Source organism: Gadus macrocephalus, chromosome 23, assembly GCF_031168955.1.
Source record: "Gadus macrocephalus chromosome 23, ASM3116895v1".
NCBI classification, from domain to species: domain Eukaryota; kingdom Metazoa; phylum Chordata; class Actinopteri; order Gadiformes; family Gadidae; genus Gadus; species Gadus macrocephalus.
The window spans coordinates 753,334-778,710 of NC_082404.1; the positions used below are offsets into that span (position 1 = coordinate 753,334).

The 25,377-nt window shown below is 45.6% G+C and overlaps 1 protein-coding gene across 3 annotated transcripts in view; it reads left to right on the top strand.

The window, feature by feature from the left end:
- LOC132452075 (dihydropyridine-sensitive L-type skeletal muscle calcium channel subunit alpha-1-like) overlaps positions 1-19,070 on the top strand; it is a 137,876-nt gene extending 118,806 nt beyond the window's left edge. For 2 of the 3 annotated variants that reach the window (XM_060044442.1, XM_060044441.1), the window contains 6 exons: positions 7,288-7,384; positions 7,470-7,572; positions 8,142-8,243; positions 8,396-8,526; positions 10,677-10,790; positions 18,316-19,070. In XM_060044442.1, coding sequence (XP_059900425.1) covers positions 7,288-7,384; positions 7,470-7,572; positions 8,142-8,243; positions 8,396-8,526; positions 10,677-10,790; positions 18,316-18,432 — 664 coding nt within the window. In that variant the 3' untranslated portion in view covers positions 18,433-19,070. Of the gene's footprint in view, positions 1-7,287; positions 7,385-7,469; positions 7,573-8,141; positions 8,244-8,395; positions 8,527-10,676; positions 10,791-18,315 lie in introns of those variants that run through there. The other variant, XR_009524229.1, reaches the window with a different exon arrangement.
- The last annotated feature ends 6,307 nt before the right edge of the window (positions 19,071-25,377 follow it).

A 25,377-nucleotide genomic window follows, 5' to 3' on the forward strand; every position in this document is an offset into this window, starting at 1 on the left:
TGCAAACCATTTAACAAATCTACACACTTGTATCTTCAATAATATCTAAACAGAATTTCGATATCATTTAAAATTTCTTCAGAATCACAGGCTGCATCCGAATACCTAGTACATACTATTTCTGTCTAGTGTCTACTACTTGACCATACTACACTTGACTGTGTAGTACGGTCTACAGACATGCGTAGAACGCCTCCGAACGCCGCCGAAACTCCACCGGATGTTTGGAGATGACGTATCTCCCCCCAGATGGCGGCAAAATGTACCTGTTTTCCGTCTTGTTATCGTTGCTATTAAATAAAAAAATGTCTCTTTCTACGCGAATGGCTCTTGAAATGGATATCTCTGCTAGAAGGCGTCGTCGTCGGTCATCTCGTAGAGCGACTTACCGGCAGGTTATGTTGTATATATGTGGACATTTGGCAAGTAATTTTTTTCGAATAATAATAATACATTTACAGTTATTTGTTACTCCGTGAAAAAGACGATTGAAGTTAATTTTTCCTTTTTTATTGAACACACACACACACACAAATAAAAAGCCGCTGTTGGTGGTGTCGGGTCAGCCATCTCTTCTTCGTTTGTTACCAGACTCCGGTTGCATTGTGGGATAGCGTAGTGTGGTCCGTGGTTCACTTTGGCGGTAGTATGCATTCGGAAACGACTTCCGTACTACAGAATGCATACTACAGTATTCGGACGCGCTAGATTTTTCGCATACTACAAAATGCATACTATATAGTATGCAAGTACGAGTATTCGGATGCAGCCACAGTTTGTTTCATACCGCTTTGTTTTCAGCTGTTTTCATTGAAGACGTCAGCCCATTCTGATACACCTACTTCTAGACATCGTCGTCGTAACTTTTCAACCGTTTACCATCGTTCAAACCATTACACAAATCTACACACTTCGAAACGGAATTTTGATAGCATTTATACTTTTTTCAGAATCACAGTTTTAGTTTCAAACCGGCATCGTTTTCAGTTGCTTATAATAATTTAGGTCACCATGGCAACGCCGGTAAACAAACCCCGCCGAATAGTCGAATCTCTGGACTGAAAAGGCAGATCTGATTAGACTCAGAAAATTCAGAGGCAGGGACCCTGAATGAATCTGTGTAAACTGGCAGTTTACACAGATTAAGATGTTCAAGTGTATTTAAAAAAGGTTAAGCTAAAACATGCTTAGATAAAGTTGTTAAATTGTGTTAGGAAATGTGTTTAAAAACGCACAAAGATGTTGTAATGTTTCAGAAATATGTTTCAAATGTTTAAAAATTATGTTTCAAATGTTTAAAAATTATGATCAGAGATGTTTAAAATGTGCAAAATAATTAAGATAGCTTTCAAAACACAGGTATTTAGAAAAAGAAATTTGGGGGGGGGCTCAGCTGAATTTTTTTCTCTGAGGGGGGGCTCACTCTCTCACACTTTGAAAACCCCTGCTATACCAGATGATCAAGGAAATATGGGAGGATGCGGAAGATATACCAGCAGACTGGAAGGGTGGGCTTATTGCAATCATTCCTAAGAAAGGAGACCTCAGGGATTGCAATAACTACCGAGGAATCATGTTGCTATCAACACCAGGCAAAGTGAAAAACCGCATCATTTTAGAGAGACTGCGAAAGGGGGTTGACGATGAGCTGAGAGAGAACCAAGCTGGTTTCAGAAATGGAAGATCATGCAGTGACCAAATTGCTACCCTCAGGATCATCATTGAACAATCCATAGAATGGAACACACCTGTTTGCGTCAATTTCATTGACTTTGAAAAAGCATTTGACAGTGTAGACCGAAAGCGGCTATGGAATTTAATGGCACACTACGGAATCCCCCCCAAATACATAAACATCATCAACAACACATACCAGGACATGCAATGCCAAGTGCTCCACCAGGGACAGGCACAAAAAACATTCACAGTGCTCACCGGGATGGAACAGGGCTGCCTGCTTTCCCCTTTCCTTTTCCTCTTGTGCATTGACTGGACCATGAAGCAAACTATCCACAATAAAAATACTTGCATCCTATGGAGTCTGACAGAACAGCTAGAGGACCTCGACTTTGCAGATGACATTGCACTACTCTCACATAGCCACCAGCAGATGCGAGAGAAATCCCAACTGCTAGAAACAACAGCAGCAGGACTGGGGCTTAAAATAAACCGAGCAAAAACCAAAATAATGCGGATAAAAAACAAAAGCATGAGTTCTATCAACATCGGGGACCAAACACTGGAAGAGGTCATCAAATTTACATATCTGGGAAGTGTGATAGCTGTGGACTGTGGGACAGAGGAAGATGTGAAGTCAACAATAGGGAAAGCAAGAACAACATATTAAATAATATCTGGAAAACTAAAAACATCTCACTCAATACAAATTTGTGAATTTGTGTATTTTTTTACTCTGTGTTTGGTTATTTGTTTATTTTGTTTGTGTTGATATGGATCCTCCTGGGTCTGAAATAAAGAATTATATAACTAAGCTCAAAATCTTCAACTCCAACGTCAAATCTGTACTGCTGTATGGATCAGAAACCTGGGAGACCACCAATACCATCACCAGTAAACTGCAGCCTTTCATCAACCACTGCCTTGGACACATCCTCAGGATCTTCTGGCCAAACCGTATCAGGAACACCAACCTGTGGGAACGCACCAATCAAGAGCCAATAGAGATACAGCTGAAAGGAGAAAGTGGAGCTGGATAGGTCACACACTAAGAAAAGGCAAAACAGCAATTACCAAACGGGCAATAACATGGAACCCACAAGGCAAACGGAGCAGAGGGAGGCCCAAAAACTAGATGTGAAAAAGAAGGGACTGACGTCAAGGGCGTCAGTTTGTTTTTAGAAGTGGTGGGGACAATAACCATAAGCTTGAGTGTGGTTTGAAAAGTGCTGGGTACCCTTATGTAAGCTATTCATCCATTCAACGCTGCATTACAATATGCTCGACAGTGTATTGTCAGGTGTTAAAAATCCTATTGTGTTTTGGCTTGTTTTGCAAAACGGCGTTGGAAACACCAGGGTATTGGATCGGGATATGTAATACTAATAATAATAATAATAATAATACATTTAATTTAGAGGCGCCTTTCAAGACACCCAAGGTCACCTTACAGAGCATATAGTCATCATTCAAAACTATGTAAAACAGACTAGGAATAAAAGGAAAACAGAGGTTAAACATGATTAATAATAATAATTAATAACACTCAAAGACGCCTAAAGTGAAGGGGGGACCTCACTAACCACCACCAATATGTAGCACCCACTTGGGTGATGCACGGCAGCCAATCGGTGCCAGAACGCTCACTACACACCAGCTTGAGGTGGAGAGTTAGGGATGAGGTGGAGAGTGAGTGAAAAGAACATATTTAAACACTATCGACCATATTTAAACACTGTCGATCACATTTAAACAATATCGACCACATGTAAACACTATCGACCACATTTAAACACTATCGACCATATTTAAACACTATGGACCACATGTAAACCCTATCGACCACATGTAAACACTATCGCCCACATTTAAACACTATCACCCACATTTAAACACTATGGACCACACGTAAACCCTATCGACCACATTTAAACACTATCGCCCACATTTAAATACTATCGCCCACATTTAAACACTATGGACCACATTTAAACACTATGGACCACATGTAAACCCTATCGACCACATGTAAACCCTATCGACCATATATAAACACTATCGACCACATTTAAACATGTAAACCCTATCGACCACAATTAAACACTATCGACCACAATTAAACACTATCGACCACATTTAAACATGTAAACCCTATCGACCACATTTAAACACTATCGACCACATCCAAACACCATCGACCACATTTAAACACTCTCGCCCACACCTACACACTATCGACCACATTTAAACAATATCGACCACATGTAAACACTAGCGACCACACTCAAACACTATCGACCACATTTAAACATGTAAACCCTATCAACCACATTTAAACATGTAAACCCCTCTCGACCACATTTAAACCCTATCGACCACATTTAAACCCTATCGACCATATTCAAACACTATCGACCACATTTAAACTATCGACCATATTTAAACCCTATCGACCACATTTAAACACTATCGACCATATTTAAACACTATCGACCACATTCAAACCCTATCGACCACATTTAAACCCTATCGACCACATTTAAACCCTATCAACCATATTTAAACACTATCGACCACATTCAAACACTATCGACCACATTTAAACACTATCGCCCACATTTAAACACTATAGACCATATTTAAACACTATCAACCATATTTAAACACTATTGACCACATTTAAACACTATCGACCACATTCAAACACTATCGACCATATTTAAACACTATCAACCATATTTACACGCTATCGACCACATTCAAACACTATCGACCACATTTAAACCCTATCGCCCACATTTAAACACTATCGACCACATTTAAACCCTATCGCCCACATTTAAACACTATCGACCACACCCAAACACTATCGACCATATTCAAACACTATCGACCACATGTAAACACTAGCGACCATATTTAAACACTCACACAATTTGATACATATCACCATATAGATATAGATTTGTGCTGATTATATTATTACGATCTATCCTTGTATTTAAATTGCGGATCCCCATAAAGGGTATAAATTGCCATCCCCGTATTGGGTTCCAATAGGTTGACTGACTCTCCGTCCATCCTTCGTATCATCTGCTGTTCCAGCGCCAGACAAACGGCGGTGACACTACCGACGGAAAAAGCCGTTACGTCCCATTGTTTGGAGTGAAAGCAGTTTCTCCCTATCCATATAATATATATATATATAGATCTACACATATAAATAGTTTATAAAAGAGTTAAAAGTTTACAAAAACACACTTAAATTACTTAAATTACTAAAAACAACGCAACACGCACGGAGCTACTGGATAAGCGTCCTACTCGCGTCGGCGCCATGGCAACGCCATAATACACACAGGACAAAGAACAGTGTTGGCAATTTAACACTTATCTTGACATCAACAAAGTTTACCAGACAAACAATGCCAGACTGTAAAGTGGGTACGAAATGAAACGAGGTACTGAGCATCAGCCTTTTGAAGACGAGCAAGGGCTGCTGGTAGCATATGTTATGCTGCATTAAAAAAAGAAAAAAAAACAAGCGCCCAGAGGAGAATTGCATCTGCCAAATCCTGACCACCAGTGAACACTTGCGAAGGACCAATGTAGACTTCACTCGTTACAACATCATAAGCAAATTGCCCGCAAATAAAATCCCCTACAGTTTAGGATAATCACACAGGTTATGCGAGAACATATTTATGTCAGGATAGGCCTACCAGGCTCCAAGTCGTCACATATCTCAATCAGACAAAACAACTATAACCACATTGGCATAGCAATCGCACCGTGTGTAGCTGCTACTAGCTGCAATCTATATACACAATGCATGCTAGCTGGAGCACCAACCAGAATCACATCACAATCGCTTAGGACCGTGGTTTACCTTTGGCCAGGTCATCACGAGCAAACAGAACCAGCAGCAAAGTTTACGTAAACCAATTTCTTACCTTATGTGGCCCTCCACATGCAGGCTAGATGATGTATCCATATCGTTATCCAGTGTCACAAAAACTCACAAACATGCTTTTTACAGGAAGCAAAAGGACCGGCTATTTTCTGAATAAAAATGTCAATTTTGTGACGCGACGGGCGACAAGATCCCATGCAAAGTGAACGTATCGACGCGTATCGGGCGAATTCTTTTGATTTGTTTTGATTTGTCGCGCCACACTTTCGCCGTGCACAGGCGAGTACGTTCACGTGGATTTGTGGCGCGACAAATTCGCTCGAGTTGAAATATTTCAACCTTTACCCGAATTTCGCGTGATGACAGCCAATCAGCGTTCAACCGTCAAACTCAGTGCAGTGCAGTCCGGGGTGAACTGCAGCATGGAGGAGAAAGTGATTGTTGCCGTTTGCGACTCTCGGAGCTCTATATATAATAGTATATAATATAATATAATTGTATATATAATATCAGGGTCAAATGCTCGGTGCGCCTCCGGATGGCCGTAGCGTGGGGAGCTCTCATAGGGATTGGGCTTCTCGGGGTTTGTTTACCGGCGTTGCTATGGGTTCCGGTCTTGTGTGTTCCAACGGTTTATTAGGTAGGCCTATCTAATAAATGATGTCTTTGTGCGCGCCTATCGCATGTTTTTAGACTCGACGATTTCGGTTGAGTATGTGGGGATTTTTTCAGTCGCAATTGGTTTGCACATTTTTAAAAGTGGTGGGGACAAAATTCGTATTTCAAATAGTGGGGGGGGACATGTCGCCCTCGTCCCCCCTGTAATCGACGCCTATGACTGATGTGGAAACAGCTGGAGAGGATGGCACAAGACAGACAGGGGTGGAAACGATTAATCAATGGCTTATGTTCCGAAAGGAATACAAAGGCCTAACTAACTAAACTAAACCAGGAGTCCAGGGTTTGTCTCCTGTATAATTTCTATAATAATGTGACTCTTTTTGTTTTCCGTTTGCAGAATGGTTAGATTTAGGCAACACATAGTTTGTTAGTGTAACTATGTCCAATGCTGTGTGGCACTGGTTTAACCTGTGCATGTTGATTACTCAATATGCAACAGGTATGCAGCCTCACCCAGCCCCAGAGTCCTATCAGTCTGACTTGGGGTTGCTTTCGAACAGCCATCATCCACAGACTCAACAGTTAGGTTTAAGCAACAGAATGACAGGTTAGGTTAAGGCAGCCACACACCACACGTGAACAAAAGAAGTAAACTCTTATGTATTGATTACTGATCATGTCCACTTGTTAAATATACCTACTACCTGTGTGTGCTACTTATTAATCTGTTAAACAATGTAGGGTTTGGTGAGCTCACTGACAGGGTCATTTCACACAGACTGAAGTAATGGATCAGCTCAGTAGTCAGGGGTTCTGGTTTCCTTTGACCAGTTTGTTGCACATTTCTGTTCTCACACCACATAAAGTAATGTTTTTTTTCAAGGTTGTGATAGTGGAACTTAATTAGCCATTGTTATATGCGTGATTTTGTCTCAACCCACGAAGCTGGCACTCCACGGCTCAGAACGCTCGACCTGCGGCAGGCTGCAGTTCACTTGTACTGCCTCTCCACAGCTCAGTTTGTTTATGAGGCTGGAAATGTCCACACTCTGACCTGCTAATGGTTATGTCTGCAGGGGACGGATAAAGCACCTTGATGTGGTCACCTTGCTGCGGAGGATCCCTCCTCCTCTGGGCTTTGGCAAATTCTGTCCACATCGGATTGCCTGCAAGGTGAAGGCCTAGAAAGTCTAATGTTGTGCAAAAGACTTGCAACCCATTTGAAACGTTATTAATTGTACTGAAACTGTATCTCCAGAGACTGGTCTCCATGAACATGCCTCTGAACAGTGATGGAACGGTCACCTTCAATGCCACGCTGTTTGCATTGGTCCGGACTGCACTGAAGATCAAGACTGAAGGTGGGTCAACTGATAGACCAATCATACAGTACAGTATATGATGTATTTCTTTATTTATGTATCTCAATTATGCCACATTGTGATTTTTGTGTGGTTTAAACACTTGAGGTTATTATATTGGCTCATCAGGGTTCCTCACAGCTGTTAGTGAGGTAGTGAGGCAGCGTCTCCACCTTATTACCCCCCCCCCCATCTGAACCACCTTCTCACAATAGGCTACTATTCAGGCAACTATTAGCCTTATATACTAGTACTATTAGCCTAATATAGACTAAAGTATACCGTTGTTAATGATGCATCTATGAGATCATACTCCTATCCTCCCAACGCTGTGGTATCACCCATTTAGTACCCCTATCCTCCCAGTGATGTGGTATCAGCCATTTAGCACCCCTATCCTCGCAACGCTGTGGTGTAACTCATTTAGCACACCCATCCTCCAAATGGACTGTCCCGCTGTTACATTCACACAATTCTGCCAACACGACGATTCTACTATTATAGTCAACTTTTCTATCGAAGATTAGAGTTGTCAAAGATTGGAGGTCACCCCTAAGTCTATTTGCCAGGTAACTTTGAACAAGCCAATGAGGAACTACGGGCCATCATCAAGAAGATCTGGAAACGCACCAGCATGAAGCTCTTGGATCAGGTCATCCCACCAATAGGAGGTCACCATTCATGATTCATCTTAAACAACCATTGCCTATATAATGTGCAATATCCATTATTCAAATAATGTGCACAGTTTGGAATACTGATTACTAATTACGAATGTAGTTTACATCCAATGCCGTTTCTGATCCACGTTTTGTCCTTGCAGATGACGAGGTCACCGTTGGCAAGTTCTACGCCACCTTCCTGATTCAGGATTATTTTAGAAAGATGAAGAAGAGACAGGAAGAATACTACGGCTTCCGACCAGACAAAACAAAGGCATCAAATGAGATCCAGGTCAGTTGATGGTACTATCATATTCACAAGGGAAAAGTGGACGACCCCAATGTAGTTATATTGAATGTCCTGTATTGTCCCATGAGGGAATTGATTTTGGACTTTGGCTCATTCGGCAGTATGTTCTTGTTGTAGGACGTGCCTAGGTTTGGACAAGATTTATGCGCTGCTTTCTTTACATTTGATTGACACATGTGAAGAAGTACTTCAAACCTTTGTTCATAACTGTTAGGCATCATTATGTCACTTGCAAATATAATCACATACAAACAGTTGACAGGTTTCCCTATTAAAGCTGCCAATTATTTTGGAAATTGAATTGAAGTATATCGTCGCTGTCCGATGAAACTCGCGTACATCCAAAACGGTTACTTTTCAGGAAATGAAAAAAACACCCTAATTTCAAAGCAGTTGAACGTAGCGTTGTCATACTTGGTACGTCATCTTTAAATGTAGTCGTAATATTGCCAGTGTGATGGTATAGTTCACATTTGACCAAAATCGAGTTTAAATGGACATACGTGCATATTTTACAGTAACGGTGGTCGATACGCGTTCTTCCGATCATGAATGGGCAAGTCGCGTTTCATACTGACAGATGAATAGGCTACGCTAAGTTTATTAATTGCCTACGTCCAACCTAAGGCTATTTAATAAACTGAGCATAACCTATTAATCTTGTCAGTATGAAAATCAGTGTACTGATTCATTGTCCCTTCATAATTATGTCTCCTGCTAACTATGAAGCGATAATGAATCAGTACACTAACAAGCTATACAGAGGTTGTAACGTTAGACCTACCGTAATTGTGTCACTCCTCGCTCGTCCACTCACTCGCTGACGTCAATCACTCACACACACACACACACACACACACACACACACACACACACACACACACACACACACACACACACACACACACACACACACACACACACACACACACACACACACACACACATACGCACATTGCCATTCTCTCGCACACACATACGCTACTCGTAACACTATGCCTCGTTATGAAGGTCGGAATGAAGCGGCCACCGATTATTGACAGGATGGGTACTTTATTCTACCGGAATCGTTCGCTTATTCACTAGACAGTGTCTAGTGAAGAAGCGAACGATTCCGTTCACGATTCCGGCAGACCAACTGCCGGTCAAATCACACAAAACAATAGAGACAGGGATCACACAAGCAACAGGGATCACACAAGGCCCACTCTGGATAAATGTCGTTCATATCGCATATGAGGACTTTGACGGCTGTGGAGAAATGAAATCCTCCGTATCCACGGAGAGCTGTCATCACAGAGAGGGCATCTCTTCGCAAACTTACGGCATCAATAAGAGGGGGCGGTGTCAGCAGACTATTATTTAGACAAATTAGCAAATTTCAATCTGACAATTTTACCAGAGAGTTAGAAAGGGCGTATATCGTGCTTCTGCCTTCTCACACCGCGAGACAGGTTCGTGGCTTTGAGTGTCGTGATTTCGGTTTCGATACGCGTTACAGCTTGCCTGGTTCTACCAGACTCTCGTACTCTTCACTTCATTTCATTTCATTTGTACAGAGAGTACTGAAAGGAAATTCAAATTGAGCGGAAGTACTTAGGCGGGCGGAGCCAGGCTACGTTACAGCCCTATTTAGCCTACTTTATTTACGTTCGTCAGTCAGGTTCACAATAAAAAATATTCGGTGAAAATTACTTCATCTTATATTGCAACTAGAATAAACTTGAGAACAGTTGACAAAAAAACGAAATACCTTAACTTCAAAGTGTTATTCGGCTACCCGATGATGCGCTTCCAGAGACGCTAATGAGATGACTCCACAGGGCGGGAGATACGCGGCGGGATTGACAAGCTTTGACACCAAATGGATATACTTGAAAATCAGATGACGTGTTTCACAACTTTTCATTGGTCAATTAGGTTCATGACGCATACTGTATACGGAAATGGACCTGGACATAACTATCATCGTAAAATCTCAAAATCGGCAAAAATGGACATACGCGGTTTTCATCGGACAGCGACGATATGCTACGATTTACCTTTTATTGAATTGTTAATCTAAATGAAGGGTTTAAAAAAAAAAAAAAAATTCCCTTGTTCTGCCCCGTCTGTTCTGCTAACTTCTCCAGGCTGGCCTAAGGAACATAGAGGAGGAGGCTGCTCCAGAACTCACCAGAACAATATCAGGGCTGCTGCTCAATGAGGAGGAGCTCAACGAGACAGACGAAAGAGCAATCTTCAGGGTGAGCTGGCTCAAAGATAGATCAGGGACGGATCGAGAGACTACAGTTTAAAGATCCGATGGCATGCTACTTTATGAATGCTTTTATTCAGCTGTTAGTGGGCTCCTAATACAGTACTTGAAGAGCTTCAAGAAATTCAGCCTTCGCGCAGATGGGCTTTCCACAAACGTGCCGATATTTAGAGGCGGGTTAAGGTGGAGGGCGGGGGAGTGGCCCTGAGCAGCTTGCGGCCACGGTACCATGCGCTCGTGTTTACAGTGGATGTATCGCAATGGTGAGGTGCACACAGCCTTTGTCCGTGTTCTGTATATATTCTAGAACACTCCGGGTGCTCCGGCGGGAATCCTGGAGCTCTTTATCTAAATAATATCATATTATACATAGTATTATATTATATATTATCACGGCCAAAAGCTGTGTGCGCCGCCAGACGATATTATGAATCTCAAACGACTGCGTCGGGTTCTCCGACCTCTGTGGTTCTTCCACTTCCATGTCAATCTGAAGTAGACTGAATCGTGACATGGAGGAGAAAGGGAATGTTGCCCACGATTGTTGACCGCGATTGTCTCCCGCCGGAGCCCCGCTGCCTGCTGCCGAGGCACCACCGCCTCGGCAGCAGGCAGTGCCGAGGCAGAGGGGCCTCGCGGCAGCTGGCAGCAGGCAGCGGGCAGCGGGAGTCCGGCTGGAGACAATCGCGGGCAACAATCCCTTTCTCCTCCATGTCATGGTTCATGTACTTCAGGGAGCCAAAGCCAAAGTTCCTTTCCCCCAATTCCTTCTCAACCATGGCTGAGATAAACCCCGCTACGAGTCTCGTTGTGGAAACACCAGAGACGTCAGAGAACCCGAAAACCAGTAGCAGAACGGTTATCCAAATAACAAAGAAGTGTACAAAACGATAGTTATGTTATTATAACTCTAGTTCTATGATTGTAGGCGTAGCCGTCTAGGCTTCGCCTTATGGGCTTGTCCCGTGCGCGCGCCTGCGCGCGCTGAAAATTCAAACTATGCACCTATCAGCGTGGGCACCGCCCACATTTCCCACGGTATCGTGTCTATATAACGCGGTGTATACCGTCGCTCATCCTCCAAGCTTTTCTTTCAGCAATTGGAGGGAACAGCAGGTGGGAAACTAGACGGCTACGCCTACAATCATAGAACTAGAGTTATAATAACATAACTATCGTTCTATTTCATGTAGGCTACGCCGTCTAGGCTTCGCCTTATGGGCTAAGGTGAAGCTGCGAGCGGAGCCCGATCAATGTACTCCTGCTGGACCCCAGTCAAAAAGACCTAAGTCACCAGAACACATTAAGACTCAAAAAGCCAAGGAAGTGTAAAACACAACAGCTTTATAAAAAACTAATTCCTCCTAGATCAAGCAAGGCAATGATCAAGGGAGAAAAAAGTGAGTCTGTAAAGACTCCGGCTCTATTCCGTGCTTCATGGAACCCATGAAAGGAAAAGAAAAACCAGAGCAACTAGGTTTCCATTAGGTCCGCTACCACCGGGGGTGGAGCTACGGAATTCGGCTCTCCAATAATGGGACTCTCTCGGCCGTTTCTTATTTGAAGAAAACGGCGGGAGTGCCATACTGGTAAACAAAACCACCAGACAATTGGCGAGCCAATAGAAAACCCCCTAGCCTGTTTTTCATTTGAAAAAAGGTGGGAGAGTAAGACTGGTAATCAAGTCCAACTCGCCAGCCGGCGAGAGGAAATCCAACCACGACGCTTTAAAGAACATGTCTATATTCTTAAGCCGTAAAAGGGGTCCCGGACTCTAGCACAGAGTTGCCGAGTGAGCCCCTGGACATGTCTAACATGTAAAAACGGACAAAGGGGCCGGGGGAAGACCAAGACGCAGCCGCGCAGATGTCTTCCACCGAAACGCCCTTGAGTAGAGCCGTTGAAGCGGCCACGCTCCGTGTGGAGTGAGCTTTAACGCCCAACGGTGGCGCCAAGCCCTGCCGAGAGTAGGCTAGGCAAACACCCTCACATACCCAGCGAGAAAACCGCTGCTTAGAGAGAGCGCGGCCCCTGCTAGCGTCGCTATAACACACAAACAACTGTTGTGTGGAGCGGAACGCTGCCGAGCGATTCACGTACATAGCCAACGCCCGAACCGGGCACAGGAGATGCAACTCCGCCTCCGCCTCACTAGAATGAGGCGGGGGGTGAAAAGCCTTAAGCACAATATCCCTCGACCGAAAAGAACTATTAATGTTCTTCGGGAGGAACGCAGGATTAGGTCTGAGCAACGCGAAGGAGCTGTCCTCGTTTAGCAACAAGCAACTCGGGCTGACAGACAGAGCGGTTAGCTCACCGGCCCGCTTGGCAGAAACCAAGGCCAACAAGAGCGCCGTCTTAAATGACAGGGCATCCAAAGGGGCCTGAGAGAGAGGCTCGAAAGGATCCCTGGACAATCCGCGCAACACGGTGGGGAGATCCCAGCGTGGTGTAAGCACGCGTGAAACAGGCCTAACCCGTCTAGCCCCACGCAAGAATCTCTTGACCAGTGGATGGCTGAAGATCGGTCCACCATCACAGCCTGCATGGCCAGCCGAAACGGCTGCCGCATAGACCTTGATAGTGGAGAAGGCCAAACCTTTTTCCAATAAGTTTTGCAGAAACGAAAGCACGCTTCCCACCTCGCATTGAGATGGGACAGCGTGGTTCGTCTCACACCAATTAGAGAAGGCGCACCACTTCGCCGCATAGAGGGAAGAAGTAGAAGGCGCACGAGCACTCTGAATAGTGTTGATAACCGTCTCAGGCAAACCTTTGCCCTGCAGGATCAACCTCTCAGGAGCCAAACCAACAGCCGTCCCGAGACATCGGGCGGGTGGTGCACCGTCCCGTGGGCCTGTGAAAGCGCATCCGGCCTGAATGGTACTGGCCAAGGCGCCGACCGCGAGAGCACGGCCAGCTCTGGAAACCACAGAGCTGAACGGTTCTCCGGGGCCACTAATATCAGGGACAGTCTCTCCTGTCTGACCCGTTCCAGAAGAGGAAGGATCAGCTGGAGCGGGGGAAACGCATACAAGAGAGCCCGCGGCCAAGGTGTGTGTGCCAACGCATCTACCCCCAACGGGGGAAGATCCCGAGGGCTGAGGGAGAACCACCACCTGCAGTGCGTGTTCTCCCGGGACGCGAAGAGGTCCACCTGCGCTGTCCCGAACCTCTGCCAGATCAGTCTGACAATGTCGGGATGTAACCGCCACTCGTCTCGGCGGGGACCGCCTCGAGACATGAGGTCCGCCCCAAAGTTCTGGGCGCCCGCGATATGCAGGGCTCTCAGACTGCGGAGATACTGATGAGCCCAAAGCCAGAGCTCGACCGCCTTTCGGTGGAGAGCAGGGGAGCGGACTCCCCCCTGTCTGTTGATGTAGGCCTACGCCGCCGCCGACACGCTGTCTGTCCTGATCAGAACGTGGCGGCCGCGCACCAGGTGAAAGAAATGCAACAGCACTTTCCTCACAGCGTCGAGCTCCAACACATTTATGTGTGCTGTAGGGGGCGTGCGCCACTCGTCTCCGACCGAGTGAGAGAGGCACGTTCCTCCCCAACCCGTCAACAAGGCGTCCGTGAAGACCACTACGTAGGACGCCACCCTGCCCAGGGGAACACCCTTGAGAAGGGCGGAGGGTCCTTTCCAATATTCCAGGTCTGGCGACACCGAACGGGGGACGAGGAGCACCCTGAGCTTGTGTCGCCTGGGGTCCAACCGTTGGCGAGCAAACCACCGCTGGAGTCTGCGCATAAAAAGCAGACCCAGGGGGACCACGGGGTGGGCAGCTGCCATCAGCCCCAACAGGCGCATGGTGGACAGTGCGGTCACGTTTCTGCGAACGTGAAAACGGGAGAGCGCCGACAGGATGGCGTCTCGCCGAGGAGGCGAAAGCATCGCAATCATGGTGGCTGAGTCTAGGCAAAGCCCCAAGTAGACTGTCTGCCGGCTGGGGAGCGGGGAGCTCTTCTCCCAGTTGATGGCAAAACCCAGGAAGGAGAGATGGTTTATCACCAACATGGTGTCCCTTCTCGCGGTCTCTTCTGAGTTGCTCAGAATAAGCAGATCGTCTAGGTAGAAGAGAATCCTCTTTCCCTGACGTCTGAGCGGTTCCAACGCCGTCTCCACACACTTCGAGAAGGTGCGCGGAGCCAGGGAATAGCCGAACGGCAGATACTGGTACTCGTACGCCATCCCCATAAAGGCAAAGCGGAGAAACTTCCTGTCCGCCTGCCGAACAGGGACGTGGAAGTAAGCATCCTTGAGATCCAGGGATGTGAACCAATCGCCCTCTCTCACACACCGGAACAATGCTCCGACCGTGAGCATTCTGAACTTCCTCGTGGCAACGAATCTGTTGAACACGCGAAGATCCAGAATAGGTCTCATTTCCCCTGACTTCTTGGAAACCAGGAAGTAGCGGGAATAAAAACCTAGGTGAGACTCGTGGGGGGGAACGACAGTGATGGCCCCCTTTACCAAGAGACGTGCCACCTCTGCTGCCAGAGCCGTGCTCGCAGCCGGGTCCCGTAGCGTGGTCTCCACCAACCCCATAAAGGGTGGGGGACGACGCTTGAACTGTATGGGATGGCCCCATCTCAACGTGGTGTCCAACCACGTTGGCAGAACGCACCGCTCTTGCCAACACGCATAGCGGTTGGAGAGAGGGCGAGCCGACAGCTGAGGAAGACCGTCCAGGAATAACCCGTATTCCTCTGCCCCTACCGCCTCCACACTGCGTGTGAACCAAGGGGGGCTTCCCACGAAAGGGAGGAGGCTCAGCGAGCGTAGGAGACGTACCAGAACTAGCAGCTGTAAAAACAACGAGCTGTCTAGACGTCGCGCTCGTGCCCGCTGAACAGGGAGCGAGCCGTCCGGCCGCAGCACCTGTGCGCATGCGCTGTCCGCAGGCTGTAGCCACAGCGCGCGGACCCATCTCCTCACCTATAATGTGGGGAACCAGGAGACCGGTACAAGCGGCCGTATCCACGGGCTCGTGCAACGAGTCTCTGATCCGTCCATGAGGCTCCAAGGGACGCTGCTTCTTAGAAGCAGGTGAACCAGAGGCCATGTGAACACGCCGTCCGACCGTCACCCTACAGCCACCGGGCTGAGAGGGGGAAATAGGCAACATGGAGGAGCGCACCACAAGCGTAGGACGCAGGTGGCCTGGGGAATATCGCTCTTTAGGTACCATGTACTGCCGTTCGGCCGAACGGTCTTTACTCTTTTCTTTAATAGGGAAAGAAAAAGTAGGAGCAAGCGTCCGGAACTTCCCGGTCCGTGGCGCTGCTGCTCTCCCCGTGCGCGGCGGCTGCGGCTGCTGCACCGGGGCTGGAGTCGGAGGCGGTCCCATGGAACGCTGGGACCGGCCTAGACCGCGCTTCCTCTCAGCCTGCTGGCGGGAGGAGCCCGTGAGAATCGTTCCCGGTTCGGGACGATTCTCACGGACTGACTGCTGGTGCGCGAGCACCTCGGAGAACCTGGGACCAAATAGGCCATCCGGCGCTAGTGGACCCTGGACGAGGCTGGCCCGCTCTCGTTCCGGCACCGCAGTGTGGGAGAGCCATATGACCCTTTGAATCATGGTAGCCCACGCCATATGCTGGCCGGCCGAAACGGCTATCGGCTGGCATAGCTGGAGGATGGCGCTGGAAAAGCGGGAAACCGCCAGCCATCTCGCGGCTTCCTCCGGGCCGTAGGCCTCCCTGTCAGCCGACAAGGAGACCATGGCAGAGGAGAGCAGGGCGATGTTGTTGACCGCCGCCGCGGATTGAGAGGCACAAACGAACACCCTGTCCGTTAGGCCGACAATCTGCTTCTGGAGGCGGTCGGGGGGCAGCGGCTTTTCGTTAAGGAGCCCGGCGCCCGGACAGAGAAGCGCTGCCAGGGGAGGCTCCAGGCGAGGGATCCCCCTCGCCTGAGTATCGGCCCACCCCTCCACGTTGGTGAAATCCGTGTAGGATCTTACCGGAGCCTTCGGGGTCGAAGGGTCCTCACCGGCAGCAATAAACAAGTGCTGCAAAGGCGGGAACAAGGGGCACTGGGTAACCCGCCGGGAAAAAGATGGGGTGCGAAAGCACTCGCCCTGCATATCGTCAGATACGGGGGCGAGAGGCGGGACCGGCATGGGAATCCCTTTGATGGCCGCCGCCTCACCCATGATCTCCCGGAAGAGATCGGTCATCCGGCGCGGACCCTCGTGTTGTATGACGGTGGCGGTTGTAACCCGAGAGCGGGAAAAACCGGACGCCGAGTCGCCGAAGACGTCGTCCAGGGAGGCGTCGATGATGCCATCGTCGACGTCAGGTCCGAACAGGTCGATGGCGTCAGCCATTTCCACCGCAGGGGAAAAGAAGAGATGCCTGGAGAGGATCCCCTCTTCAGGCAGCTCCCGGCAGGCGACACAGGAGACGGGGGCCGCCATAGCAGCCGCGGCGTGGTCGGTGCCGAGGCACCAAAAGCACGCCATGTGCCCGTCACCCGGTGCCAGGGAGGCGGGACAGGAGGCGCATAGGAGTCCTGAAAAGGACCTAGCTCTAGGAGCGCTCTCAGGTGGCCCTGAAAAGGGCCGTTTGTCCGCGGCCTCGCCCGAGCCGCTGCCACCGGCTTGGGAGATCCGTGTTGAAGTTCTCATCTTCTTAATTGTAGTTCTCAATTTCTCGCTGATAAGCACAAGTGCTGAAAGAAAAGGGAGGATGAGCGACGGTATACACCGCGTTATATAGACACGATACCGTGGGAAATGTGGGCGGTGCCCACGCTGATAGGTGCATAGTTTGAATTTTCAGCGCGCGCAAGCGCGCGCACGGGACAAGCCCATAAGGCGAAGCCTAGACGGCGTAGCCTACATGAAATAGAACTTGCGTTACAGTGTCCGTATTCACACACCCCACGCACGGTCGTAGCTCATTGTTTCATTGGCGGGCCAAAGGCGGGCCATTGGCGGGAAAGGCAGAGAAAGGGGAGGTAACTTGGCCCCTTATGATGACGTATGGGGCCTAATTCGAAATTAGAGTGTCTGAGCTTTAATTTTTCATAGGCGGAGCAGGATACCTAGTGCTCATTTTACACCTAACACCATTTCTAGCTACTGGGGGACCATAGACAGGCTAGGGGAACTCATATTAATGTTATAAAAAAACTCATAAAAGAAATTTTTCATGCCATGGGACCTTTAACAACTAGAGGCCCTAGTTGTTACAGCCAGGATGCTGTTGATCCAATCCTTTTGATTCAAATCCTCTCAATGTTCCAAAATCAAGTACAGGTCACATAAAAACCCAAACGAAATTATGGCAATATTGTTATTGTTCAATGAATGTGAAAACTTGACACTTCAAATTATATTTCAGCCTTGCAGTAGGTCACCAATTCTCTGTGTGAATATACTCAACATTTGGGCCTTTCACAACATCAGCTATTTCTACACAGCTTTAAGTTACAGTAACTAACTTCAAAATATGTATTTAATTTGACTATCTTTTTATATTTTGTGTATCTTTTAATCCAGCGCCAAGGAGGCCTGTTTGGCGAGCCTGCTGGGTTTTTCTCCAAACAAAATGAGACTGACAACAACCACCAAGTGACCAACCAACGACCCCTTCAGATGTCGGAGAGTCAACAATAACCACATCCACAGCCCGAGTAACACTCGGGCACATTCAATCTATTGAATGTGATCATATTTACTTTATAATGATTCTAATTCCCAGCAGCTAGCATGGTACCGTAATGAGCTAAGTCTGACTTTTCCAGGCAAAGGTGCTTTACCTCATCAAGCATCAGCCTTATGATGAGCCAATGTTTTTTATTAATAATGTAAGGCCCTCAGTGTTTTCTATTTTAACATTCACTTACAAAACGGGTTCCCTGTCATTGGTCCATTGAATTAATTACAGGTTGAGGTTTTTTATTTCATGATAGAGTTCATTGTCATATTTTCTTTTGAGAATATCTCAAGACAAAATACCTGATTCAGGTTGGCATGTTTTGAGCTCTTCAAGTAATACTCCTGTAAAGTCATGTTGAACTGACTCTTAGTTGGTTCTAAAAAATATAAAATCCATAATGTTTTTTGCAAGAAAAATATCATTTGTATTGAACAGACAACCACATCTAATGTAATTCCCTGGCACTGTGAGGTTTGTTAATCGTATACAAACTTGTACAGGTACTCATTGTAAGGCTTGTTTAGTGGAAAAACTCAACAGAGCTGGAGAAAAACACCCAGTAAACAAATGATGAGTAAATAATGAATGGAAATGATTGATGAAAATGTGTAGAGTTCTTCATCTAGATTTTTTTTTCTTTATTCAGATCCGCATTAGCTTCCACAGCTGTGGTCGCTAATCTTTCTGGGGTCCACATAAAACAAAAAACAATACACAGACATATAAACATACATACAGTACAAAAACCTGTCAATATCACAAAAGTTAGAAACACTGTATATACAATACTTCAATACATTGAACAAACATCATTAACCTCTCAATAAAAAAAACAAAGTCCATTGCAGGAGAAAAGTGAGTTCTAACATGGACAATATGCTATACATCACTGGGGGGGCGCCAGAGAGCCAAGGGGGAGTGTGAAGCCTCTGACGGCTAGAGGCAAATTGACATCCAAGCAGTGCCGAAATTTCAGAATGTAGCAAATGCAGCAGCAGTGCGCCCATGCCTGACTTTATAACAGCTCATCCGAGCTTGAAAGAACAATTTTAGATGTCACGGGCCCCGCGATTGAAAATAGAACTGTCGCTAAGTCACGCCCCCTGTCGTTACCATGACAAACTCGGACAAACAAACCAGACTCGAAAACAAAAACAGATGGAAAAATGTCAGCTGACAGTATATCTAAGCAGGTTTTGGAGAGGTTTTGGGAGAAAAAGGATTTAATTTCTTCCAGGATCGATCGAAAGGGACTACATTACGCTATTTTTTTTATCCCGACAAAAGCCTCCTAAGGACAGTTCCTCTGCGTCTCTCTCGTAGATCGCACCATCTTTCAACGTCTTTGTTTAATGCGACTGCATCATCTTCTCTCACATGATCAGCAGCTCGCGGTTTCACTTTCTCTCCATTTAGAACTGATGATGATATCGCTGCGTTGTCTCTGTGGAGACAGCGCAGCAATACCTCTACCAAAGACCCCCCCCCGGAATCGCGGAGCCATCGCATTTACATCAGTATGAAACCCAATAAACCGCCAATGTGTGTAGGGTCCGGGAGGGTAAATTGGGGTGCTAGCTCAAGCAACCTTATCGCAAACCTAGCTTAGGCTACTCTTTAGCACGGTGCTGTTTGCGGCTCTCAGCTGTGCCAGAGCGTTCATAGTTGCTAGGGAAACCACCTGACGTAGTCGCCCGGTGCAGCAGTGTGAAATGCCCAGTTTTTAGAACGTCGTAGCCCGTCGAGTCGCAAGTTGCAAGTCGTTGCAAGGCGAATCTTTGGTCTGAACTGGGCTTAAGGGTGAAGCTTAGCGACAGGTCAGTCCCATCAATTTGCAAATGCATTATTGCCATTCAGTGCACTTGTCGCCATCAAAACAAAAGCGTGCAACAGACTGGAGGTGCACAACAACTTTAGACTGGCTGTCATATTACACCAGACATTCCCAGCCCTGGCTGTGGGTATGCAAGCCCAAGGTTCACATTAATGAATGTAGGCCTATTAATACCACGCACTGTAAGCTACAAAACACATTTATTAAATAAAAGGACAAAAAATAGAAATGTATGGTTATGGGGGGGGGGGCGCGTATTCCATCAGAAGTGAATTAGGGGGGCCCTGGGAAAAAAAGGTTGGGAACCACTGCAATACATGATCATTTTACAAGTTCACAAGTAAATCAAGCATAGAGAGTCATTCCTGTTGTGTAGATTCCCTCAGCATCTGTTTTACTGATTTTTTTTAATCTATATTTACCCATGACGCTTCTTATGCTAATAGGTAAGGAATTCCACTGACTGACAGCTCCGTAAATGACTGCCGTGTTCAGTTGATTTGTTTTGGGCTGTGGGAGGTCAAAACAGCCTTTTCTGACCAGTCGGAGTAGTAGTCAGATGGCTGTGCCTTGAGCCTTTCTGAACAAGCTGTTCTTTGAAAAAATCTGGTTTCCTATCAACAACGACATTTTGGGTAAACATTACAAGACAAGATGTTACTTTAGCCTCAACGGTCAACCATGACAGACTGTTGTGCATCTTCATGACATTAGTTCCAAAAGAACATTGAAAACCCAATCTTGCAGCTCTATTTTGAGCAAGCTGGAGTTTTTTTAATGTTTTTTAGCGGCGCTGGACCACACAACCATACAGTACCCTAATTGAGAGGGAACAAGAGCCTGAATCACCTGATTCCTGACTGAACGTGTCTCAAATATTAAAGGGGATAGATCTATCTACCAGCCTACCCAGTGGACTGAAGTAAACATTGCTCATCTATCCAGCACAGATCTAGGTGGACACACCCACTAGTGATGTCATATTAGGCCGATTTTCGAAACGGCTTGTAAGGCTAATCACACTCACACCTGGTGGTATAATAAGTCCCCTTTAAGAGCATTTTCTAATCATAGCAATACCCTGTCCCATTTTTACAGCAATTGAATCAATATGGTCAGACCTTGACAATTGATCATTTATTATAATGCTAAGTAATTTCATTTTCCCTTCTTGCTCTATTGGAATACCACCCATAGATAGATTTAAACAGGAGTCTCTGTTAATCCTTCTCCTGGTACCAATAACCATGCACTTAGTCTTAGTGATGTTCAAAACAAATTTGTTGTCCTCTACCCAATCAGACACAGTTTGTAATTCTTTGCATAATACATCAGTCAGTTACTTGCATGTAGACGCAGCACATAACATAGTTGAGTCATCAGCATACATTACTACTTTTGACAGCTTCCTTGAGGCACTCCACAGAGGACATCTTTGCTGACTGATAAGCTTCCATTGAAAGAACACTCTTTGCCTCCTGCCAGGCAGATAACTCTCCATCCAAGAGAGGGCAGTATCAGCAAAACCATAGTACTTGAGTTTAGCAATTAGCAGTGCATGATCAATAATGTCATAAGCCGCACTAAAATCAAGCATAACAGTACCCACAATTATTTTGTTGTCCATTTCTTTAAACCATTCTTCAGTAATAAGTACAATAGCAGAGTTAGTTGAGTGACCAACTCGATATGCTTGCTGGGATTTTGTTATAAATTCATCATTAATAAAATAGTCTTGAATTTGATTAAAAACAATCCTTTCCAATATCTTGCTCAATACTGGTAGTAGACTGAAGGGCCTACTATTAGCCCCAGAAAAAGCTTTTTCATTTTTTGGCAAGGGGCTCACTTTAGCTTCTTTCCATAATGCAGGGCACGAGGAGTTGGTCAAACATCTATTAAAAATATGACATCAGAAAGGTGAAACAACATTTCCTTAACCATTTCAGTGTCAACATTTTTAAATCGTTAGATGATTGTACTGTAGCCTTAATTCAATTTCTCTTGATGACCTTGAAACCTGGAAATCAGATGAATCTCGCTGGCTCATGTTTCCTGAGGTCTGGCTCCTCTCCCATACAAAAGGATTACTTCCCGGTACGAAATAGATCAACCAATCACAACTGTTGATCTAATATGTGGCGGGTTAAAACGAAGACAGCATTAGCAGAGGAGCGCCATAGAGGCATTTTCAACAACAACAACACACGGATTGAGGCCAGAGGCCTGTTTCAGGTAGCTGGTTTAACATACTCTGAGTTTAATCCTGCGCTCTGAGTTGGTTGACTCAGAGTTCAGGGTTGAAAAGCAACTCTGGGTTTTCGGTTTCAGAACAGAGGGGTGTTCCACGAACGGAGGTTTAACAAACACTGAGTTAACGCTGAACTCTAGGTTGACTGACCCTGTGCCGACCAACCCAGAGTTTTCGGTTCCACAGCAGCGGTTATGCATTAGTTAAATCAACTCGGGGTTGGTTAACACAGGGTTGTGCGCGTCCACGCCAAACTTAAAAAGACGTGATGTATGGATCATGGAAACCCTGATCGATGTGGCGAAACGGGCCGCTTATTTCAATGAAATGGAACTCCAGGTTCTCCTGGAGAGCTATGACGAGGAGAAGGACATCATCACAAGAAAAGGGAACGCTAAAACCTCTGGAACCCGGAGAACCAAAGCCTGGCAGCGGATCGCTGACCGCGTAAATGCGTTAGTTACACGTCAAAAGCATGATCCTTAATATTTGAGCCATGAATATATAAATATCCCAGTTAAGCATTCTTAAAGATCCTACCAATAACCCCTTTCTTCTAAAACAATATGTACTCCGATTGCTTCCAAGCGGTCAGAGGATCAAGTATAAAAATGAAGTATAAAAAACATACAAACTGGTAAGCTTTTCCCACCATCGTATTGGTATAAATTTTAATAAGCCATTTTTTTAAGCCAATTGTGAAAAGGCCGACAGTCGGCAGACTGGATCTGGCCCTCAAATTGTCTTGACCCCGGTGGAGGAGCTGTTAATAAACATAAATTGAGGGCGCCCTGGCATGGAGGGGGTAGCCTACCTGGAGGTACCTACCACCTCAGAGAGTCATGGGCCATACCCCACACTGGTTGAATGTAGGTTTTTGTGTTTTCTTGTATTTTAGATTTTTTTTGCCTTCGAAGTAACACATGCAAACCGTGTGCTTGCCACAGCGCATACTATTCCAAATGTTTAGTTTTTTGGTAACTGGGTAGAAAACCTAAAAGTGACAATTCATCAACTTCACAGATCAAGATGGATCAGTGCTTGTAATGAAGCCGCCGGCTACGATCGAACATTCTCCAGTGGATGCAAGTCCGTTAGGACTATTTTATACTTTATGTTGTAAATGCCTCTCGGCATAGTACTCAGACAATATTGCTCTTTGTATGATAGGAGGCCGATACAAATCTTGGATGGGTCATCTGAAAGGACTGAGATGTGCTCAGCATCTCCAACATTATAGCCTAGATAAAACTACCATTTGAAAAAAACTGAGGGCTACGCAAATAGTCTGGAGTGAACTGAGGCCAGGTCCTCGATTGGTAGTGTTGGCTATGCAAGGCTATTTAAATATATTAAAGATTTGGGCGAGAATCTATATCTCTCCACTCCAGCAAAAAGTCATCCAATATGCCAAGATGTCGAGCCGTGGTCTTATCAATCGCTCCCGGTGGATTGCACGTATAATTTGCGCTCTGATATCAGCAGTTCTCTCATCAAAAGGGCATGCCATTGTGAACACATGTAATCTGCGGTGAACGCCGGTTGAAATACCCAAAACCGGGTTATGTTTCAAACTTAACCTGCGCAAAACCTGGTCCGACCAGGTTTGATTCAGAGCATATGTTGCTATAGCAACTAACATACCGTGATCCTTTTGGAACAGAAAACCTAGGGTTACAGCAAACCCTGGGTTAACTTACCCGGTTATGTGATAAAACCGGCTTTGTGGAACACCCCACAGGTGATCAGCGTTGGGTTAATCAACTCTCAGTATGTTCACTCTGGGTTGAGGGCGTGCCTGTTGACTATGAAAAGCCATTATCAATGGATCTCTGATAACATGATCAAACATGGACCAAAAGCGTACTTTTCCCCCACGGAATTGGAAATTCTAATGAACGCGTATGCCGAGCAGTTACCCATGGGTAACTGCTCCCGTGGCAGCGAGAGCGTGAGAGAGAGCTCGGCAGGAAATAGCTGAACAAGTCAATGCGTGAGTAAAATAAATTAGTAAAATAAAATAAAAATAAGAGGAACGTTTAATATCTTCCACTTATTCAATATGTAATTTGTGTGTGTGTGTGTGTGTGTGTGTGTGTGTGTGTGTGTGTGTGTGTGTGTGTTTGAAATCAAATCAATTGTGCTGTTTTGCCTGCTCTACCTAATTTAACAGCAATATTCAATTCAATGTGATCGGCCTCTATTTAAGCAGTAAATGTAAGTAGTACATTTCTCAGCCACCCCAACACTGCCAATATTTAATAGGATTTAGATATATTAGAAGGCTACTCCTAGGCAAAATGCATTATATATATATATATATATATATATATATATATATATATATATATATATATATATATATTAGAGCTGTCAAGCGATTAAAATATTTAATCTTGATTAATCGCATTAATGTCATAGTTAACTCGCGATTAATCGCACATTCTTTTTCTATGCTAAATATCCCTTGATTTTTTTGTCCCATAATTCTTCTCATTTTAATTCTCTTATCAACATGGTGAAGTGCATCGGCTTGTCTTGTGCAAATGATTTTTTATTGATAACAACATTGGCATATACTGATCAAAACAGGACGATACAAAAAAAGAGCCTATAGTGCAATTAAACGACTGCTTTGAACAAATGTCATTTGAACATAGCAGTCAGGCTACTGCTTCTTTGTTTTGAGCCAAAGAAAAAATAAATATATTTGCGTTAATCGCGCGATAATTTTTTTAACGCCGTTAAAATTGGTTTGCGTTAACGCCGTTAATAACGCGTTTAACTGACAGCTCTAATATATATATATGTGTGTCT